Below are 15,930 nucleotides of genomic sequence, written 5' to 3' on the forward strand. Positions count from 1 at the left end.
TCAACTTTTAGCTCTGTTAAATCAGAGGGCTAGCAGAGGGAGTTGAGAAGAGGTACTGTACCTATCTTTGCAGAATCATCTACTGCTATGAAAATATACAGTCCAGTAGAAAATTCAGGTTTCAGCAGGAACTCTTCAGCAGCCATGCATTATGGGTCCTAAGAAATGCAAATATGTAATGGTGAATATTTAACAGACTGAGTAAATTACTAATTAAGAGAAGAAAGCATACYAGTAATGAGCATTACTAATCATCAGTTTGTCTTTATGTAAAACCCACTACTGGTATATTCTGCTTGACAGAATTGGACACCTTAGTTCCTCAGTAATGAGGAGAGAATATTTAACAACTAATTTAAAACAACCTCCAGTAGAAGAGTTCTTGCTTAAAATGGCCTTCTTCCATATTGGATGGAGTGTGCAAAGCGATATATTTATATTAGAATTCTATACTATGCATATACAACAGTAAAACCCTGCCATGAGGTGGTGTCTCTAATGGAACCAACAWCAAACTCAGTGGATTAAAGTCTCATGCATGTTTTTAAAAAAAGTGCTAGGCAGAAGAGAACAGCAGCTGGAGATGCTTCCTTGACAGATTAAACAAAACAGTTGGTAGTTAGAACATGATATACTGCACTTAGACTTGCTTTTACGAGTGAGTGWGTGTGTGTTTTTGTTCTCACAACCACTTCCAAGGAGTTGCTATAAAACAGGCTAATTCCAAGCTAAGTTTATTACATTTAACAATTGTTCACTAAATTTACCTTACCTTTTTTTTCTTCCTCTAAGGAAGTGGGTTAGCTTTGCTGAATTTTGAGAGAAGACATTCGTTTGCTAACAGTGAGATAGTCTTCTCTGGGACATGGGTATCCCACCCACGCAAAAGGCACCTTTTCTGTTTTACCAGGACACTTAGCACAATCCTTAAGGTATGTAACAACATGTAGAAAGACAGCAGTAGTTTAAGTATCTTCTCCTGTAACAAAGTTGAGTTACTCAAAACTCCTGATGTTAATATTTTAAAGTAAATATTAAATAAAAAAAAAAACTTAACACTTTTTAAACCATTGATGCTGTGAGTGTGCAAACAGCATACAATTTATTGCTCAACTTCTGCATGGGTACATACATTAAGTATTTAAAAACCATTTTATACAGATTTTTTTTGTTGTTAAAGCTCATGTAACAGCTGGGTGAAAATACATTGATATCAATGCTAAAACTCTGTAATAAATACAATGGAAAAGATAAACTAAGAACAGTCAGTTTGTGGAGGAGCAATTACACTTGTATAAACTAATTACGACTACAGACAAAGCTCTAAGGATGTGGTAGAGCTAGAAACCTACTAGATAGTGTAAAGTACAACAAATGGCACCTGTTAACTATATGGTGCAGTTTAAAATCTGAAGCAACTGGAGCATGCTACATTAAGCTGTATAATGCATACTTATGATATAGAAGCAAAGCTTTTACTTCCATCAATGCAGCCAGTTTAAACGCACCAGAAGTTTAATACAGATGTAGTGTTGCAGAACAAGAACTTAAAAACAGGTTGGTGTGCTCTGGACTTTAGTACAACAAAAATTTGGTAAAAATAAATCAGTTTAGGGAAACTGAAACTATGTGCAAAAAAAAAATTAGAATACATACTGTACAAAGCACCATTACAAAACTCTTTACACCGAGAAATTAAATCCTCTGAAACTCAACTGTGTACTGTATATTTGAAATCTACAAAAGTCACTGTTCATAATTAAACATTCATAATGAAAAGCAACAGCATAAAACAATGATGTGACATCTTTCTAAAACAACTAAAGACTGGATAAAGTAAAATCCAGTCAGAGGGATATGCTGAAATAAATATTCACATTAATCATGGGGTGAAAGTCCAAGGTTAAAATGCAATATTAGGCTTAGCACCTTTTTGAGGGGAAAGTAGCTGACATGATCTTGAAATAAAATTTTGTAAAGGAATTAACCCTTTAACATTTTTTTCATAAATGTCTGACTAGATGATGAGGTGCTTCAGTTAAAGCTCTCAGTCATTAGAAAGGTAGAAAGGCACTCAAGATATTTGATATATTCATTCTCATCTGTCAGCTATGGCTAGTCAAATGTAGATTTGTCTACTTTTGCCTATTACATATTAAATTAACAATATTTACCTTGTGGCGATTAAAATTCTCTATGCCACACCAAAACACTTGATAGAATAAACAGATGTACTACTAAGGCTGCTGTGAAAATGAACAGTATTTATCAGCTCATCTATGCTCTGTTTTCTGCAGATCTCACCTCTTCCCTCCTTAAGAGTGGCCATAACTGTGTGTTCAATAAATTTACCAGCTTAAGTAAACTGACAGGGAGAAGGTTCCTGGGAGGTGTGTACAGATGACATGGTTAGGAGACACCACTGTCAGTCTTTAAATAGTGCTGAAGTAGGCCGTCTGGTGCAGAGTACAGCATACCTTCCCCATGGAGTCACCTAACTGAGCCCTGACTTCTCCCAAAAGCTGGATCAAACCGGATTTTACCGAGAAAAGGTGCTTTCACAATCAGGGATGCTGAAAAAGCCTTACAGCCGTAGCCTGAGTAAGAGCAGAACAAGATCGCTTGCACAACACTGGGCTTTCTATCCTGTGAACAGTGGTCAAAAGAACCTAGTCTCTGAAAAGAGCAATTCATGTCACACCTCCAAACTGGAAGGAGTGAGAAGAGGTCTTTGGGAGTGTCTAAAGCAGTGGTCCCAAACCACAGGCAGCAGTACTAAGAAAGAAACACACTGGGCAACATCCTACTTTGCTCTCCCAGGCAACCTGAACAAGTGTGGTGATAGCTTCTCCGGTAATATTAGCTGAAAGCCATGGAAGAAAAGGTACCAGCCATTTTAAATGAGTGCAACAGTCCCTTGAAATGAAGAAAAAAGGGGCCTGATATATTTCAAGGCCCGGCTGTCAAAGCAAGCTTCTTGGCTTTATGTTTACACCCCTATGTAGCCTCATGTCTGCAGCCAGCTCAGACTGGGAAGCAAGTCTTTTAGAACAAACCTTCCAACAACAGCTGTACAAAAAAATAAAATTAAATGAACGTGTGATTTGGCTCACCAGATTCTTACCACAATTCTGCAAAAGTAGTTCATTGCCCACTATTCTAATACACAACATCCAGTAGTAGTTTACTCACTGTGGCAGTCAGATTTGGCAGAACAAAATTAAGTTCAAGCTCCATAGAAGAGAGAGAAAATCAGCTAGCTCACTGTGTAACTTATGCTGCAAAATGGAACAGCTGTTTYTATCCCGTTCTTTTATAATTATTTCAAGACTCCTGACTTTCTTCTCATCGGCAGTGTAAAAATAGTGCACATTTGATGATTTATTGTAACCTAAGAAACACAACACTGATTGGAAAAAAGCTACCTATTCCAAATATTCTCACCATTGAGAATACCACTGTCCATTGAGTAGACTGGTATAGCTACACACCATGAGCAGATCATACAGATGTTAACTGAGAATCCCCAAATTTCAGAATTCAGTTCCCTCTACTGGTAGTGCATTTTAATCCCCTTTGAATGTATCAGCCCATGTTATAATTCATATATATACTTAATTCCATCCCTACAATCAATAAATTATGTGCTTTGAAAACCTCATTTTCAAAGCACATTGCATGTATTTCAGTTAATACACCTTTTTTAGTTTTATCACAATTTTTCCTTAGATGTAAGTTAAAACCACATGTCACGAGCAGCTAGACAAAGATTAAAACATTTTTTACCTGATAAATCTTTAGCATCAACAAATACATAATGTGATTTGGCTGCATTCAAACAAACTTTGGTTGACTGGACAGGATGGGTTCTGAAATGAACTGCTGACAAGCTTCTGCTGTGAAGTATCACCCCATCAGCATGCTTAAAAACTTGAAAGATGCAGTGATAAATTTACAGTCAAAAGCAACAAAAAATACTCTTGACAGATTTGTTACAAAAATGCTGTTTAAAAAAAACCCAAAGTGTTTACCATTCATTAAAAAGGTCTCTCCCACATGTTAACACAAGTACTGTACCAAATACAGTTTGTGCCACTCAGACTAGAAATTTTGTTTTAAGGAATCTGACAAATGATATAAATAGGACCCTAAAACATCATATTTCTAATTCATGCTTGAAAAATATAAAAAAGCCCCCTGTGGTAACATTTAAGTTGAATTTACATTGCAGAATATAATGTTTTACTATAAGAAAATGCAGTTAACATGTAAGTGGCTTTAATTAAAAAGATTAATGACTCTTTCAGCCAATTTTATGCAAAGTTAGAATAATCCAAAATATTTTTTCCAAAAAATAGCAGGTATAGATGCTGTTCAGTATCTTACACTTAAATCAGGCTGAAACGTGACTTGTACCGACTGCTGAAGTTGTGTCTTGGTATCTGAGAATAGAAACCAGGTAGGCAAATATAATAGATTACCTTTTACAAAAAATAGTAGTCTTTAAGTATAGAATACTGCTTAACAGTTGAAATGTAGAAAAGTCAGCATTCTGTATGTTCAAGATATTAGTTTTTAATAGCAGCTGAATGATTCTATGGCAAGAGCCACAGAACCTATTTTCTTGAAAGAAAAAAAAATAATCCAAAGTTGTCCTTTCCCTCACAGTGTCCTAGTGTAGAAAAGGGAAAGTTTCCTGTATTTCAAGCATTTCTTGAGTCTTGTCTGAGGGAAGGGCTTTCTGGCTGACAGGAGTATAAATAGAGTCTCAGGTAAGCCTGTGAAAAGTCATTCCACAGCAAACCCACATGTTTCTTCAATGGCAGTTAGCAGCTTCTCATATAGCTTGTCATAGCTTTCGTAGGGAGGAATGTCTATTCGGTTAAAGCTGTGAACAGAAAGCAAAAGTTTCAACTATGTAGAACTTAAGCCTCATGCAGCAAAGTATGTTAGAAGTAAGTTAAAGGATAACCTGAAACAATGACAAAGTAATACTTAACAAGGCCAAAAGAACTTCATATAAATAAAAGCAATCTGTAGTTTTTACATCATTACTAATCTGTAATGGATAGCATTTATTATCTGAGGGGAAAGAAGAAAAAAGAACAATGCTTATAATATACAGATTGCAAACTAGCCTTAATCTGAATTTTGCAACAGAGACCTGAAAAGAAGTCTTACCAGGTATGAGCTTTCGGCAAATTATTAGTGCTGGCATCAATTTGGTGTATTGTAAATAGTCGTGGACCTGCAGCACCTGCCAAAAAGAAAAAAAAAGAAAAAAGAAAAAGAAAAAAACAAAAACTCTACTACTACTGTATCACATAATAGGAAATTGCTTTATTGCACTATAATTTTTTTAAAAAAGGGACTAAGTCAAGAAAAAGATAAGCTATGCATAAAGAAAGTTGAAACTGTATAAGCAGGTAGGAAAAAACACAGAAAACTCTCTTAATGCTGATCAGATTGCCTCCCCCATGATAACAGTGAAGTTATTTAAACTAGTGAAAGATATACAAGAGCAAAGCATTGATAAGGAACAGTAAAACACCTGATTTACACAGCATACTGTAGTTTTTAACAGTTTTAATTTTTCTCACTTGGGAGAATGCAACTTATGCAGCTGTATCTATCCCTGTGTTGGCCAATTCTAATCAAATTTGATAGAGACTCTCGGACACTAACTTTTCATAATTTTGTACATTTATTTAGCTGCACAGAGTTCTCCTTAATATCTCTGCTAAAGGAAAGTCTACACCATACCAGTCTTTAAGACTTAGCACACACTGAAGAATTCACAAAGGTAAAAGGCAARAGATTATGAATGCCCTAACATTGGCAAAGCTGGAATTTATGCCCAGGTAGACAGACATTAGAGAATATAATCCCCAGGATTAGACTTTCTTAAGGGGACTCTTTACTGTCAAATAGGAGTGTGAACTTGTACTGCAGTGTTAGTGTAACTCAGCTAGAAACCTCTCAATCTCCATGTCCAAATCTGCAGGAAAGCAAGCTTCATCTGTTCACAAAAACKGTTATACTAAAAATATCAGTGCGGATGAAATCATACTGGTATTATTTCCCATACTCAAAACAGTGGACTCCACTACAGTAACAGTATTCACAACAATAGTAAGGTTAATACTACTTGTAACTATTCCAAGGCAATTATTAGTTATAAAAGTCAATCAAGTCCTTCCATCCTCCCCATTATTACTTAAGCACTTAACACTGAAAGTACAGTACTATCCCTAAAAAATAACCAGGGCCTTTAAGGCCTCAATATTCCTGAGCATCTAGTCCTCCTGAACATTTTACAACTAAAGAAAAGAAGATGAGTGCTTCTAGCTTAAGGAGAGATGAAAAGGAAGAAAAACTGACTTCTATAGTAACTGTTCTATGCAACAGTTCTGCAAAAAAATAAGGAATGTGTGTTCTGTTGGAATCAAATCTTTCCACCTGCTGAAGTGCTTTATGGCCAATGTTTCCCCTGACTAGTTTTGTCCCAAATTGTGAGAGGGTAAAATAGGGTAACTTGTGTGTGTGTGTGTGTGTGTGTGTGTGTGTGTGTGTGTGTGTGTGTGTGTGTGTGTGTGTGTGTTAACATAGCAGCATGGATTGCAGTCAGTTGCTGCAATAGAGACACAGAGCTTCAGCTAGGGTTCAGAAGACTGGTGGGCAATTAAGGAGATCATTTCTGATTCCTGAGCTGCTTGTGATTATGTGGCTCCTTCAGTAAGAGAAGTCAGCATTACTAAAGTCCCTCTGCTGTTAAGGTCACAAGAACACTGCATGTTGGTGTTGTCTGATCACAAAGCTGTACAAATGATGAGGGACTGCAAAATATGGAAATTAAAAGACTTCCAGAAATCAGGAAAGAGGACCATGCTAGAATCTCCCCATGATCAGAACTTTCTACTAGAGGAAAGTACCTAATTGAAACAAAAGCATTTACAGCTGAATCACAGCACAGTGAACAAATTCTAAGAAAAGACTTTCTGGGATTACTATTCATCAGATCATTAAAAATCCCTTTAAAAAAAAACAGACAACCAGCTTTATTTTTAGCTAATGTTTACATGATGTGTCCTATTGCTTCCTCCAGGCACAGACATTTGCAGTTAGTTCTGGAGAAATGTTACCTTGTAATGCCTTGAAGCCCTGCAGAGGCACTCTGGATGAGCCAGTCACAAACTGGAGCAGTCGTGCTCTCCTTTCTTCATCAAAAAACTCCACAGCTTTCCAGAACCATTTCACAATGTTGCTGTCTGGGGTACAGTGTTTTAACCTAGTATTTGCCTTCCAGTCGTTAACATCAATTTTTCCAAGTCCACAAATGATGAGCTGCAAATTTAAAACATAACTAAGTACTTCATCAGTTATCAAAATAAACAAATGGTTTTGCAGCTTGACAGAAAATGTTAACAGATTTTGAAGATCAACAGGCAGTTTTTATCCTATCACTAATCTTAATCAATGCAGAAATATATATATTTTTTAACATTTTTTACCTTTATGCGAAATTCAAGTTGCCTCAATTCAAATAAATATTTCAGCCGTTTCATAAACTTGTATGAAAGTGTCTGGTCAACTACCTACTATCTGTGCTACTGGTAGCACAGATCCTGCCGTTCAACGCTGAGTGTGTATGTGTGACTGCCACTTGAATGCAATACATATTTCTGAAGTGTAGGTAAGGATATAATTTGGCTCATCCAACTCTGGACTGCAAAATCCTTTTATTTATTATTATTTTATCTTTTATTGTTGCCATGTCTACGCATGTAATACAAATCAGATTTTTCTTCCCCTGAAGATCTTCTAAATCTAACTTCTAAATGAAGATCAACAATTGACTGGTTTAAACTCAATGGGGATTTGACTATAAAGCTATTTTCTTGTGACTAAGAATAGCAGACCTCCCTCTTTGTATTCTGCATCTGCAAAATGATTCTAGGTTTACAATATGGCCAGCTCACCATTGCTGAACGAGAACATTCAGGATACAACAGCAGTCAGCAACACTCAAGTAACAGGGAACAGAAGAAAGTATGAATAATCTATTTTGTAGCCATTTTATATGGCAAAAAGAAAAAAAAATCAGCTCTGCAGCTGACAGACTGTATTAGATTTCAACTTTAAAAACAAGTTTGTGATCTATGGGATTTGTCTTGAGAGGCTATTGTTTGGACGCCAATCTTGACAGTTTGTAGCACATTTGTTGGTGACAGCACCAGATAGCACCTTTCTTTGTACTGTATTTGCAAGGCCAATTTAGTTTGATGTAATGTAACTCAGCTCTGCAAAACCACATAGCTGCCCGATGCCAAAGTCGGTGCTCTGGAAGAGCTGCAAGCAAATGGTGGGAGGTGGAAGGGAGTGACAGACTATTTTCCTGGCAGCACAGAATTTAATTTCGTGAAACTGCACCGTGAGAAATACGCACTGCAGCCTCTGCTGGAATAGCACTCTGTGAAACCATCTGAGGTCACTGCCTACACTTCTCAGTAAATTCAACTGGGTCTTCAGATATAGGACACGGTCTCCTCTTCTGTGGCCTGAAGATCAGGCTGAAATAAAAACTACTACTTTTAGAGTTGCTATGAAATATCAGCTTGAGAAACACTTTCACATAATTCTCAACAAAAGACAGATGCAATGGCAACCTAAGAGAAAGCAGTCTCAGCCCTGCAGGACCTGGTGACTTCTTATGTTAACTGCATTTCTTGTAATATTGCACCTGCAAAACCCCTAAAGCACTGGGGATACAACTTAGCATGTTACTTAGTCTCAGAAGAATGCTTCAGCCTTTTACTGTTGCACTTGACGACATAACGTAACGTTAGTGTACTGACCTCTAACTCTTTCTCATCAAATGTCTTCAGCAGATGTTGTGGGATTACTTCATTAAATCCCTTCTGTAAGGCCAGAAATTGAGCTTCAATTCCTCGTAAAAATCGCCAGTTTACATAAAGTCTGCAAGCAAGTGCAAATTTTTTTTTGTGAAAAATGTATTCAAACACAATAAGCTTGCAAATTATCCAGCCAAAAAGCTGATTCTACTGACAGAAATATATTACAACAAAATTAGTGCACTACCACTTGGGAAAAAAACAAAAACAAACAAGACATAGCACTTAATTATTTCAAGCCAGTGAAAGCACCCTCCCCTCGTATCAAAAGCTTTGTTTGGAAAACATATTGATGATACCTGACATATTCCTTTTTATTTTCCTCTGTCACTGGGATGCTTTTGCCATTGGGTTTCAGTTCATGCTGAATAATTTCCCCATATGCATTGTGTTCTACACAAAACGTATGGTCCAAGACTCCTGTGATATCGTTCTCACTGGTGGAAAGAAATAAGCAAGTAACTTGGTGAAAACATACTCTGCAAATGTATTACAGCCATACCATATCTAATCCACACCACAGTTTTCAATAACATTTCWAATTACTGCTCAGAAGCAAAAGGTGAACACAGATTTTTTTGTTACGTTGTATTTTACAACAATTTTAAAACTGGTTAAATAATAAAACCAACTTTTAATTGTGTTACTGTTAGTAATAGACAAAATTAATATAACTGAAAATTTCAATAGTTTAAAACTCAGTAATATTTTTTTCCCAAAATCTGTATTCCTTTAACATGTTAAGCTTTTAATGAAGCTGAACTATTTTATTGTGCAGGTAAGAAAGATGCTGCTTAAAGCTGCCTGAGCAGTACAACAAAATATATGTAATTTCTTTTTGATTAGATTTAAGAACATATATTACTTGTTAACTGAAACAGAATTCTAACATGGTAAAATATAATGCACGGTACATACAGTATCCAGACTAAGCTGTTATGAAGATCAGGGTCAACCAATTCCATATCATCCAAAGTAATCGGCTTCCCTAGCAACTGCTTATAGAAAGGCAACGTGAAGCCCCCRTCAATATAGTGTCCATGAAACACAGCCATCCCCATTATCCGTCCAACAAAATGGAAATACGATAAGTGTTCCTAGAATTGAAAGAAGAGACTAAGGCATTCAGCTAATTAAGACCTCTAGATAATATCTGCTGAATATAAAATTTCAATACAAAGAAAAAACAATTCCAGATTTTGTGTTTTGTTTTTATACGTAGTATATGGCGTATATTGCTTCTGGTCCAGAAGTCTTACTACTAAGAATCAAAACAAATTTAATTTCTCCCAAGAGAAACATAAATCAACCTCTTACAGCAAAATTAAGAACACATTTGAGTTTTTTCTTTGATCAGTACTAAAAAGAAATTGTATCATTGCACAAATTCAGTCTTTAGCAATACTAATGCAAGAATTGGATTCCTTAGTCCAGAGCATTCTCCACGTATTTAATTTCTAGGCCACAAAAAGATAATTTACAGAACTCTTGTTACCAGTCTTACCGGGTTAACTGCAGAGTCTGGGTTGATTTGCAGTGTATAGATATCATCTCGGGAGTATTGGAAGAGACCATAATATGGATTCAACATTTCATGGGACAGCAGGTAGAGCCACTCCCTGAAGAAAATAAAATAATTTATTGTGTACTTTAGACAAATGCATTTCTACACTGAGAATCTTTGCAAAATAAGGTTTTTAATCTTACTGTTAAACAAAAATGTGAAGGAAGTTAGCTGCAAATATGCTTATTAGGTAAGGCAGAAGTTACAACTATTTTTACTGGCTCAGTAACTATACAATACCTGTCAACTGGCATATTTCCCAGCTTTCCAAGATTTTTTTTTTCCTGGTTACTTATTTTCAAGAGAGTTCCTGATTGTGATTCGGTTTCATCCATTGCACATTAAAACAAGTTAAACTGTGTTTTCTACTGACTGTACTACACAGATGTTTGAGTCAAATTCTTTAATATAAACAGCTTTCTGGTAATGGATATATTTAGTTAACAAACTTCTAATTACATTTTCACAAATCAGTAATCATTAGTCTAAGAACTGGGACAAGTATCTGTAACACTTCCTATATTCCTTAGCTTGGTCTCCCTTGTATTCCCACATGGACACATGGAAGATGAGGAAGACTGTGGCATACTGACCAGAAATCAAAATCATGCTCAAAAAAAATATTAGCAGGTGCTTTGAATATTAATACATGACAGCACCCATAACTTAAACACAATTAGCAGAAATTAAGTCAACAAAGTACCTAGACTGTTGTACTAGTCACAGCTAACTAAGATGTTAAAATATTTAGGTATGGGGGTAAAAGTAAAATTTCGTGAATCTGCAAATGGCCACTAGAAGATAAATGCGTAACAGCGTAGGTCCAAAGATTATTTGCCATACACTTTCTGCCGATGCAGAAGACAGTCTATCTGGGAACATCAATCCATACTTCATTCTTTCATCATGTTAAAAAACAAACAAAAAAAMCCCAAACCCCACCCACAACAGCACTGCTGGCCACAATGCAAACGATGAATCTCCTGTTGAAAAGCTGACATTTGCGTGGAGCGTGTAAATCCACATGCCAGAGGTGAAGCAAATTTTCACTGAAGTGAACTAGCATTTGTGTTAATTTGCCAATAGAATTCTAATCATTGCTTTCGCAGATGAGGAATATCTTGAGACAATCCCTCCAAAATTACTTTTTTTAATAAACAAAAGTAAYTTCATAGACCTCTGACAAACTTTAGTTCACTACTAATTGATAATTCTTAACATTCTGCTTCAAACAGTAGTCAATAATTTGTAAAATATATTATGCTTTCTCTCTTTTCTCTTTATTTTCTTTTTCTGTTTTTGAACAAAGGTCTGCCACAAAGTTAAGTGCTTACTGGTGTAAATTCTCAAATTCTCAGATACCCAAGCTTCACTAACCACAGAAAAATAGGGTATTTCAAGACACCAAAGCCTCTCTCACATATATGGAACAGCTGTGATGTGATCTGTARTATTCACTTTGATTTATTTACCAAAAAAAAATGGGGTTTTTTTCAATGTAGTTTTTCTCTAAGAGACTATCTGAAAAAAAATACATTCTTCTAACATCCAATCTGCTGAAAGAAAATATAAAAAGAAGAATCACTTAGAAAGAAATAGGGCTGATACAAGACTGGTTTATGATTCAAAGCACATGTGTAGTTGGGCACGAGCAGGGCTGCTTACCTGGCAACACCTCCATAATCAAGGCCTTCCTCCCCTCGGAATTTTATCATTAATCGTTTCCACAGGTCTTTAGGCCTCATCTTCATGACTTGTCTGTAGGATTCCTGTAACCACACAACATGTTCTTGTATTAACTGCTATTTACAGACAAGAAACTACTGGGGGAAACAAAGGGGATTCTCAGACTTAAAGCCCAAAGGAGGTGCTATTTTCAAAGACATTAACCACTCTCTCTCAAATTGTATTTTATTTTCTACAAATGTGGTAACACTTGTCAAATCAAACAGATACCTAAGAAGAGCCACCTTCTACTAAATTTCCAGGTGTTCAGTGTTCAGAGCCTTTTCTCTGTCATTATCATGTTACTAAAAAAGTTTCAATCTGCGCCAGTAAAATCCTTTTACTTTGCACAACAGCACACAGCTTTTCCAGTCTGAAAAGCCAACAGTGGAGCAGCTACTCCTGGTAGAAGGCAGGCAAAAATCTTAAAAACATTAGTATCAATGCTACCCCAGTCATCTACAGCATTACTATCAATGCCACCCCAGTCACCTACAGCATTACTCTGCTACAAGAAATGCTTTCAGCTTTCTTTATATGTGTTTTCTCACTGAAAAAAAGGCAAAACAAATTTAAACAAGATGTCTAGTTTTTATTTATGCCTCATATTGCTACCCCAATCTTTGGCTTTACAGAAGGGAACAGGTAGGCATGCCTGGGGCCCAGCACACTTAAAGTTCCTGTTCTGAAAACTAGATTAATAGTTTTCACTGCAGTATAGCTGCTGTTTCCCCCCCTTTTTCCCCTAGTTGATTATGAAGTGATTTGACTGTCCCCAAAGGGAAGACCAATACAAATCCTTCTTGGCTGGAAAAACAGTGACAAATATTTTGTCACCGTGGGGCTTTTACGTTTATGGGTGGGGTAAAAGGTGACGAGGATGGGTGTGATGGATKACAAAGCTCTCAAGCAGATGGACTGTTCTCCAGCAGGAGCCAATGAATTACAACTGCGTTTAATTGATTCAGCAGAATCACCTCCCAAAATAAAATGCAAACATTACACTGGGTGTCTCTGGTCACTCAGAAGCCTAGAGATTTCATAAAATAGGTCTGATTTTTAGGAGAAAAAAAGAAAAAAACCTACAAAACTGAGATGTGTGTCAAGTAATCCAAACTCCGAATACAAATGCTAGTCAGTAGTCATTTTTACTTAAATTACAAGACATTAAAGATTATGTAAAATTCTGCTTGTTTTTGAACTTGCAACATTCTCTAACACATTAGTTTTCTTATATTCTAATATTAATATTTCTTATTTATTATACAGAAGTGAAAAAGTATCTTCAAATACATTAAGCACTTGGACATCTTCCTCAGTCCTTGACACAGTCTGTACATCCCCAGTGAYATTTCTTTCTTTTTCTTCAAGGGGTAAATGCATCTACTTTAAATTTGCAACTGCTCTGAACATCCCCTTGAAAGGCTTCCTCTTTCCATTCCCCACTTGAAAGCTTCCAGCTTTAACTCTTCATAATTTCATCTAACTTTATCCCTTCTTTAGACGAACAACCCTCCTCCCCATCCCTCAACGTTAATAAACGGGTCAAGTTCTTGAATTACCTCAAAAATCTCCTCCCTGGAGACCTCAATACGACAATGGCCGGCTTGAGGTTGCTGCTGTGACAGCTCTTGCCTCAGGATCTTGAGTTTCTGCACTAGGTCTCGTTTGTACCGTGGCACCGTCAGACACTCTGCCTCATCCGGAAGCTGACACAAGGACACTACCTGCTGCTGCTGCTGGTGCTGCTGATCTTTAAGTTGATTCTGGCGGCTAGAAACAAACACAGCCGTTTGCAGATATTCAAGTCATACGCCCCCTGTTTTCTTCAAATAATTTTTAAAAGTTACGTCTTCGTAAYTAAACTAGTTTCATTTTACTATGGTTATTAGTGTGATTATACTAAAACTGTCCTGGTCTAGAAAAAAAAATAAAAATAAATTCAGAGAGATTTTGTTCTGACTAAAGACATGTGGGTCTGTCTGTCTTGGCAACTATCAGCTGGTTTTAGAGTTTGCTATTTCTATTAGTACTAGCCTACAAAGCATGTAAAAGGTTATAACACTATGTAACAAGGTATTATCCATACAATTTTACTACTGAGCTGCTGACACTGAATTTCTCAGATACCATTTCCATATTTCCTTTGCGTGTTTTACCTTCCTCCATTTTAAAATTCAGGAGTCTGCCAAACACTATGCCTCTTAATCTACAGTCAATACCATAGTCTGTTTTAAATGGCTTGTCTGAAAAAGAGCAAGCTTACAAAAAGATGTTTGTTCTGGCAGCTCGGCAAGGACCTTGTCCCTTGTACCTGGCCTAGTCTGGACCACAGGAATGCAGGGAGTTCACATGTAACTAATTGGCACAGATAAACAAGTATTTTTACTAGCAATTTTAAAAGATTTTGTAAAGCTAACCTATTACTAGAAAAAAGTAAATTAGTCTTGTAGCAGAGATTTAAGAGTGTCCTTTCTTTTACACTGCAAGTGGATTTTTTTTTTTTTTTTTTTTTAATATGACCTAGCTTTTTAGTATGGAATTTCAAAACAACACAGGATAAAAAATTACATTTTACTTAAAACACAAGAAGAAAATTCRTGTGTGGAACACATGATAATACCCTACATTTACCGGATAAATAGGAAAGGTCCTGAATCATCATCAGTAGCCCTACTAGCCTGTCATTTAGAAACCCCAGCAATGAAGCACACCRCGGAGCAGTTGAGCAACAACTTGAAGCTTAGCAGTAATAATAATAATTATAATATAGCCTCTTAACTCCTGCGCCTTAGGGAGGGAATAACACATGGAAATTCTGTTCTGATATTATGCTCGAAGATACAGAACTTAAGCAGTTAATCGTTTTTGTCAGATTCACAGTGTGTAAGTTTTCTTTCTTTTTTCTTTCTTTTTTTTTTTAATATGGCTACTCTAACTTTGCTCTCAGGCTGATCATATTGGTCTAATAATAAACTAATTATTTCAAAAGTCATTCTTGTGAAAATAAGTCATTACGCAGATTTCGGGAGGAAGACAGATGCTCTTGATATAGTTCCAGAAAAAAGTTCGATGTCATTTGTGCTATATTCACAATACCTTCTTTTCACTTGTGATTAGTATCAAATAAATCTCATGTAAACTCTATTTACATGATGTAGAAATTAAGGCAAAGTCAAAATTTTATCTTCTGCAGTTTCTATAAGAACAAGCCAGTGAAAATCTCTCTTGTATTATACCTACCAGAGAAGGTCATAATTATACAGTATATGAAAGACAGCATATATTCATATTATCTCTAGTAGCATAAAGACAGTAGTCTCTAGACATAAAGCTAGCTAATGTCAGTCTTAAAGAAAACGATCTCTGAATTGAACATAAATTTAAGAACTATTCATCAAATTAAAACAATCTAAAATACAGCAGGACCAGAAGAAAAATAAAATATCATCTTCCATACTAGACTAAAAATAATCACAGTGTAGTATTAGCTAAATAATCTGCAGTGCTTAAAATAATAAAGCTAGGTTACTGCTCCAAAATTTAATGTCTCAGTTTGTTTTCAAAGCTGAATGAGTATGCTTTGTTGTGTACAGTGCCTTCAGGATGTAGCTAAGGACTTTTCAGGTGCCATAAACATCRAAACCTATCAGGAACTCTTGGCCAATTTTTTTAAACAGAACTGAGTAACAAGTCTGATTATTTTCAAAACTTATAATGCAATCACTG

At 36.1% G+C, this 15,930-nt stretch overlaps 1 protein-coding gene across 1 annotated transcript in view; it reads right to left on the reverse strand.

Annotated features, from left to right (window-relative positions):
* Window positions 1-1,074: 1,074 nt before the first annotated feature.
* Window positions 1,075-15,930, reverse strand: part of SMURF2 (SMAD specific E3 ubiquitin protein ligase 2) — a 65,716-nt gene continuing 50,860 nt past the window's right edge. The window contains exons 11-19 of the mRNA XM_085304683.1: window positions 13,764-13,974; window positions 12,142-12,245; window positions 10,417-10,531; window positions 9,831-10,009; window positions 9,212-9,349; window positions 8,856-8,976; window positions 7,143-7,344; window positions 5,182-5,257; window positions 1,075-4,888 (exon numbers count right to left, since the gene is read on the reverse strand). Coding sequence (XP_085160809.1) covers window positions 4,789-4,888; window positions 5,182-5,257; window positions 7,143-7,344; window positions 8,856-8,976; window positions 9,212-9,349; window positions 9,831-10,009; window positions 10,417-10,531; window positions 12,142-12,245; window positions 13,764-13,974 — 1,246 coding nt within the window. The 3' untranslated portion in view covers window positions 1,075-4,788. The remainder of the gene's footprint in view (window positions 4,889-5,181; window positions 5,258-7,142; window positions 7,345-8,855; window positions 8,977-9,211; window positions 9,350-9,830; window positions 10,010-10,416; window positions 10,532-12,141; window positions 12,246-13,763; window positions 13,975-15,930) is intronic.

Source organism: Rhea americana, unplaced genomic scaffold (genome assembly GCF_003343005.1).
Source record: "Rhea americana isolate MKP2758 unplaced genomic scaffold, rheAme1 scaffold_21, whole genome shotgun sequence".
In the NCBI taxonomy this organism is placed as follows: Eukaryota; Metazoa; Chordata; class Aves; order Rheiformes; family Rheidae; genus Rhea; species Rhea americana.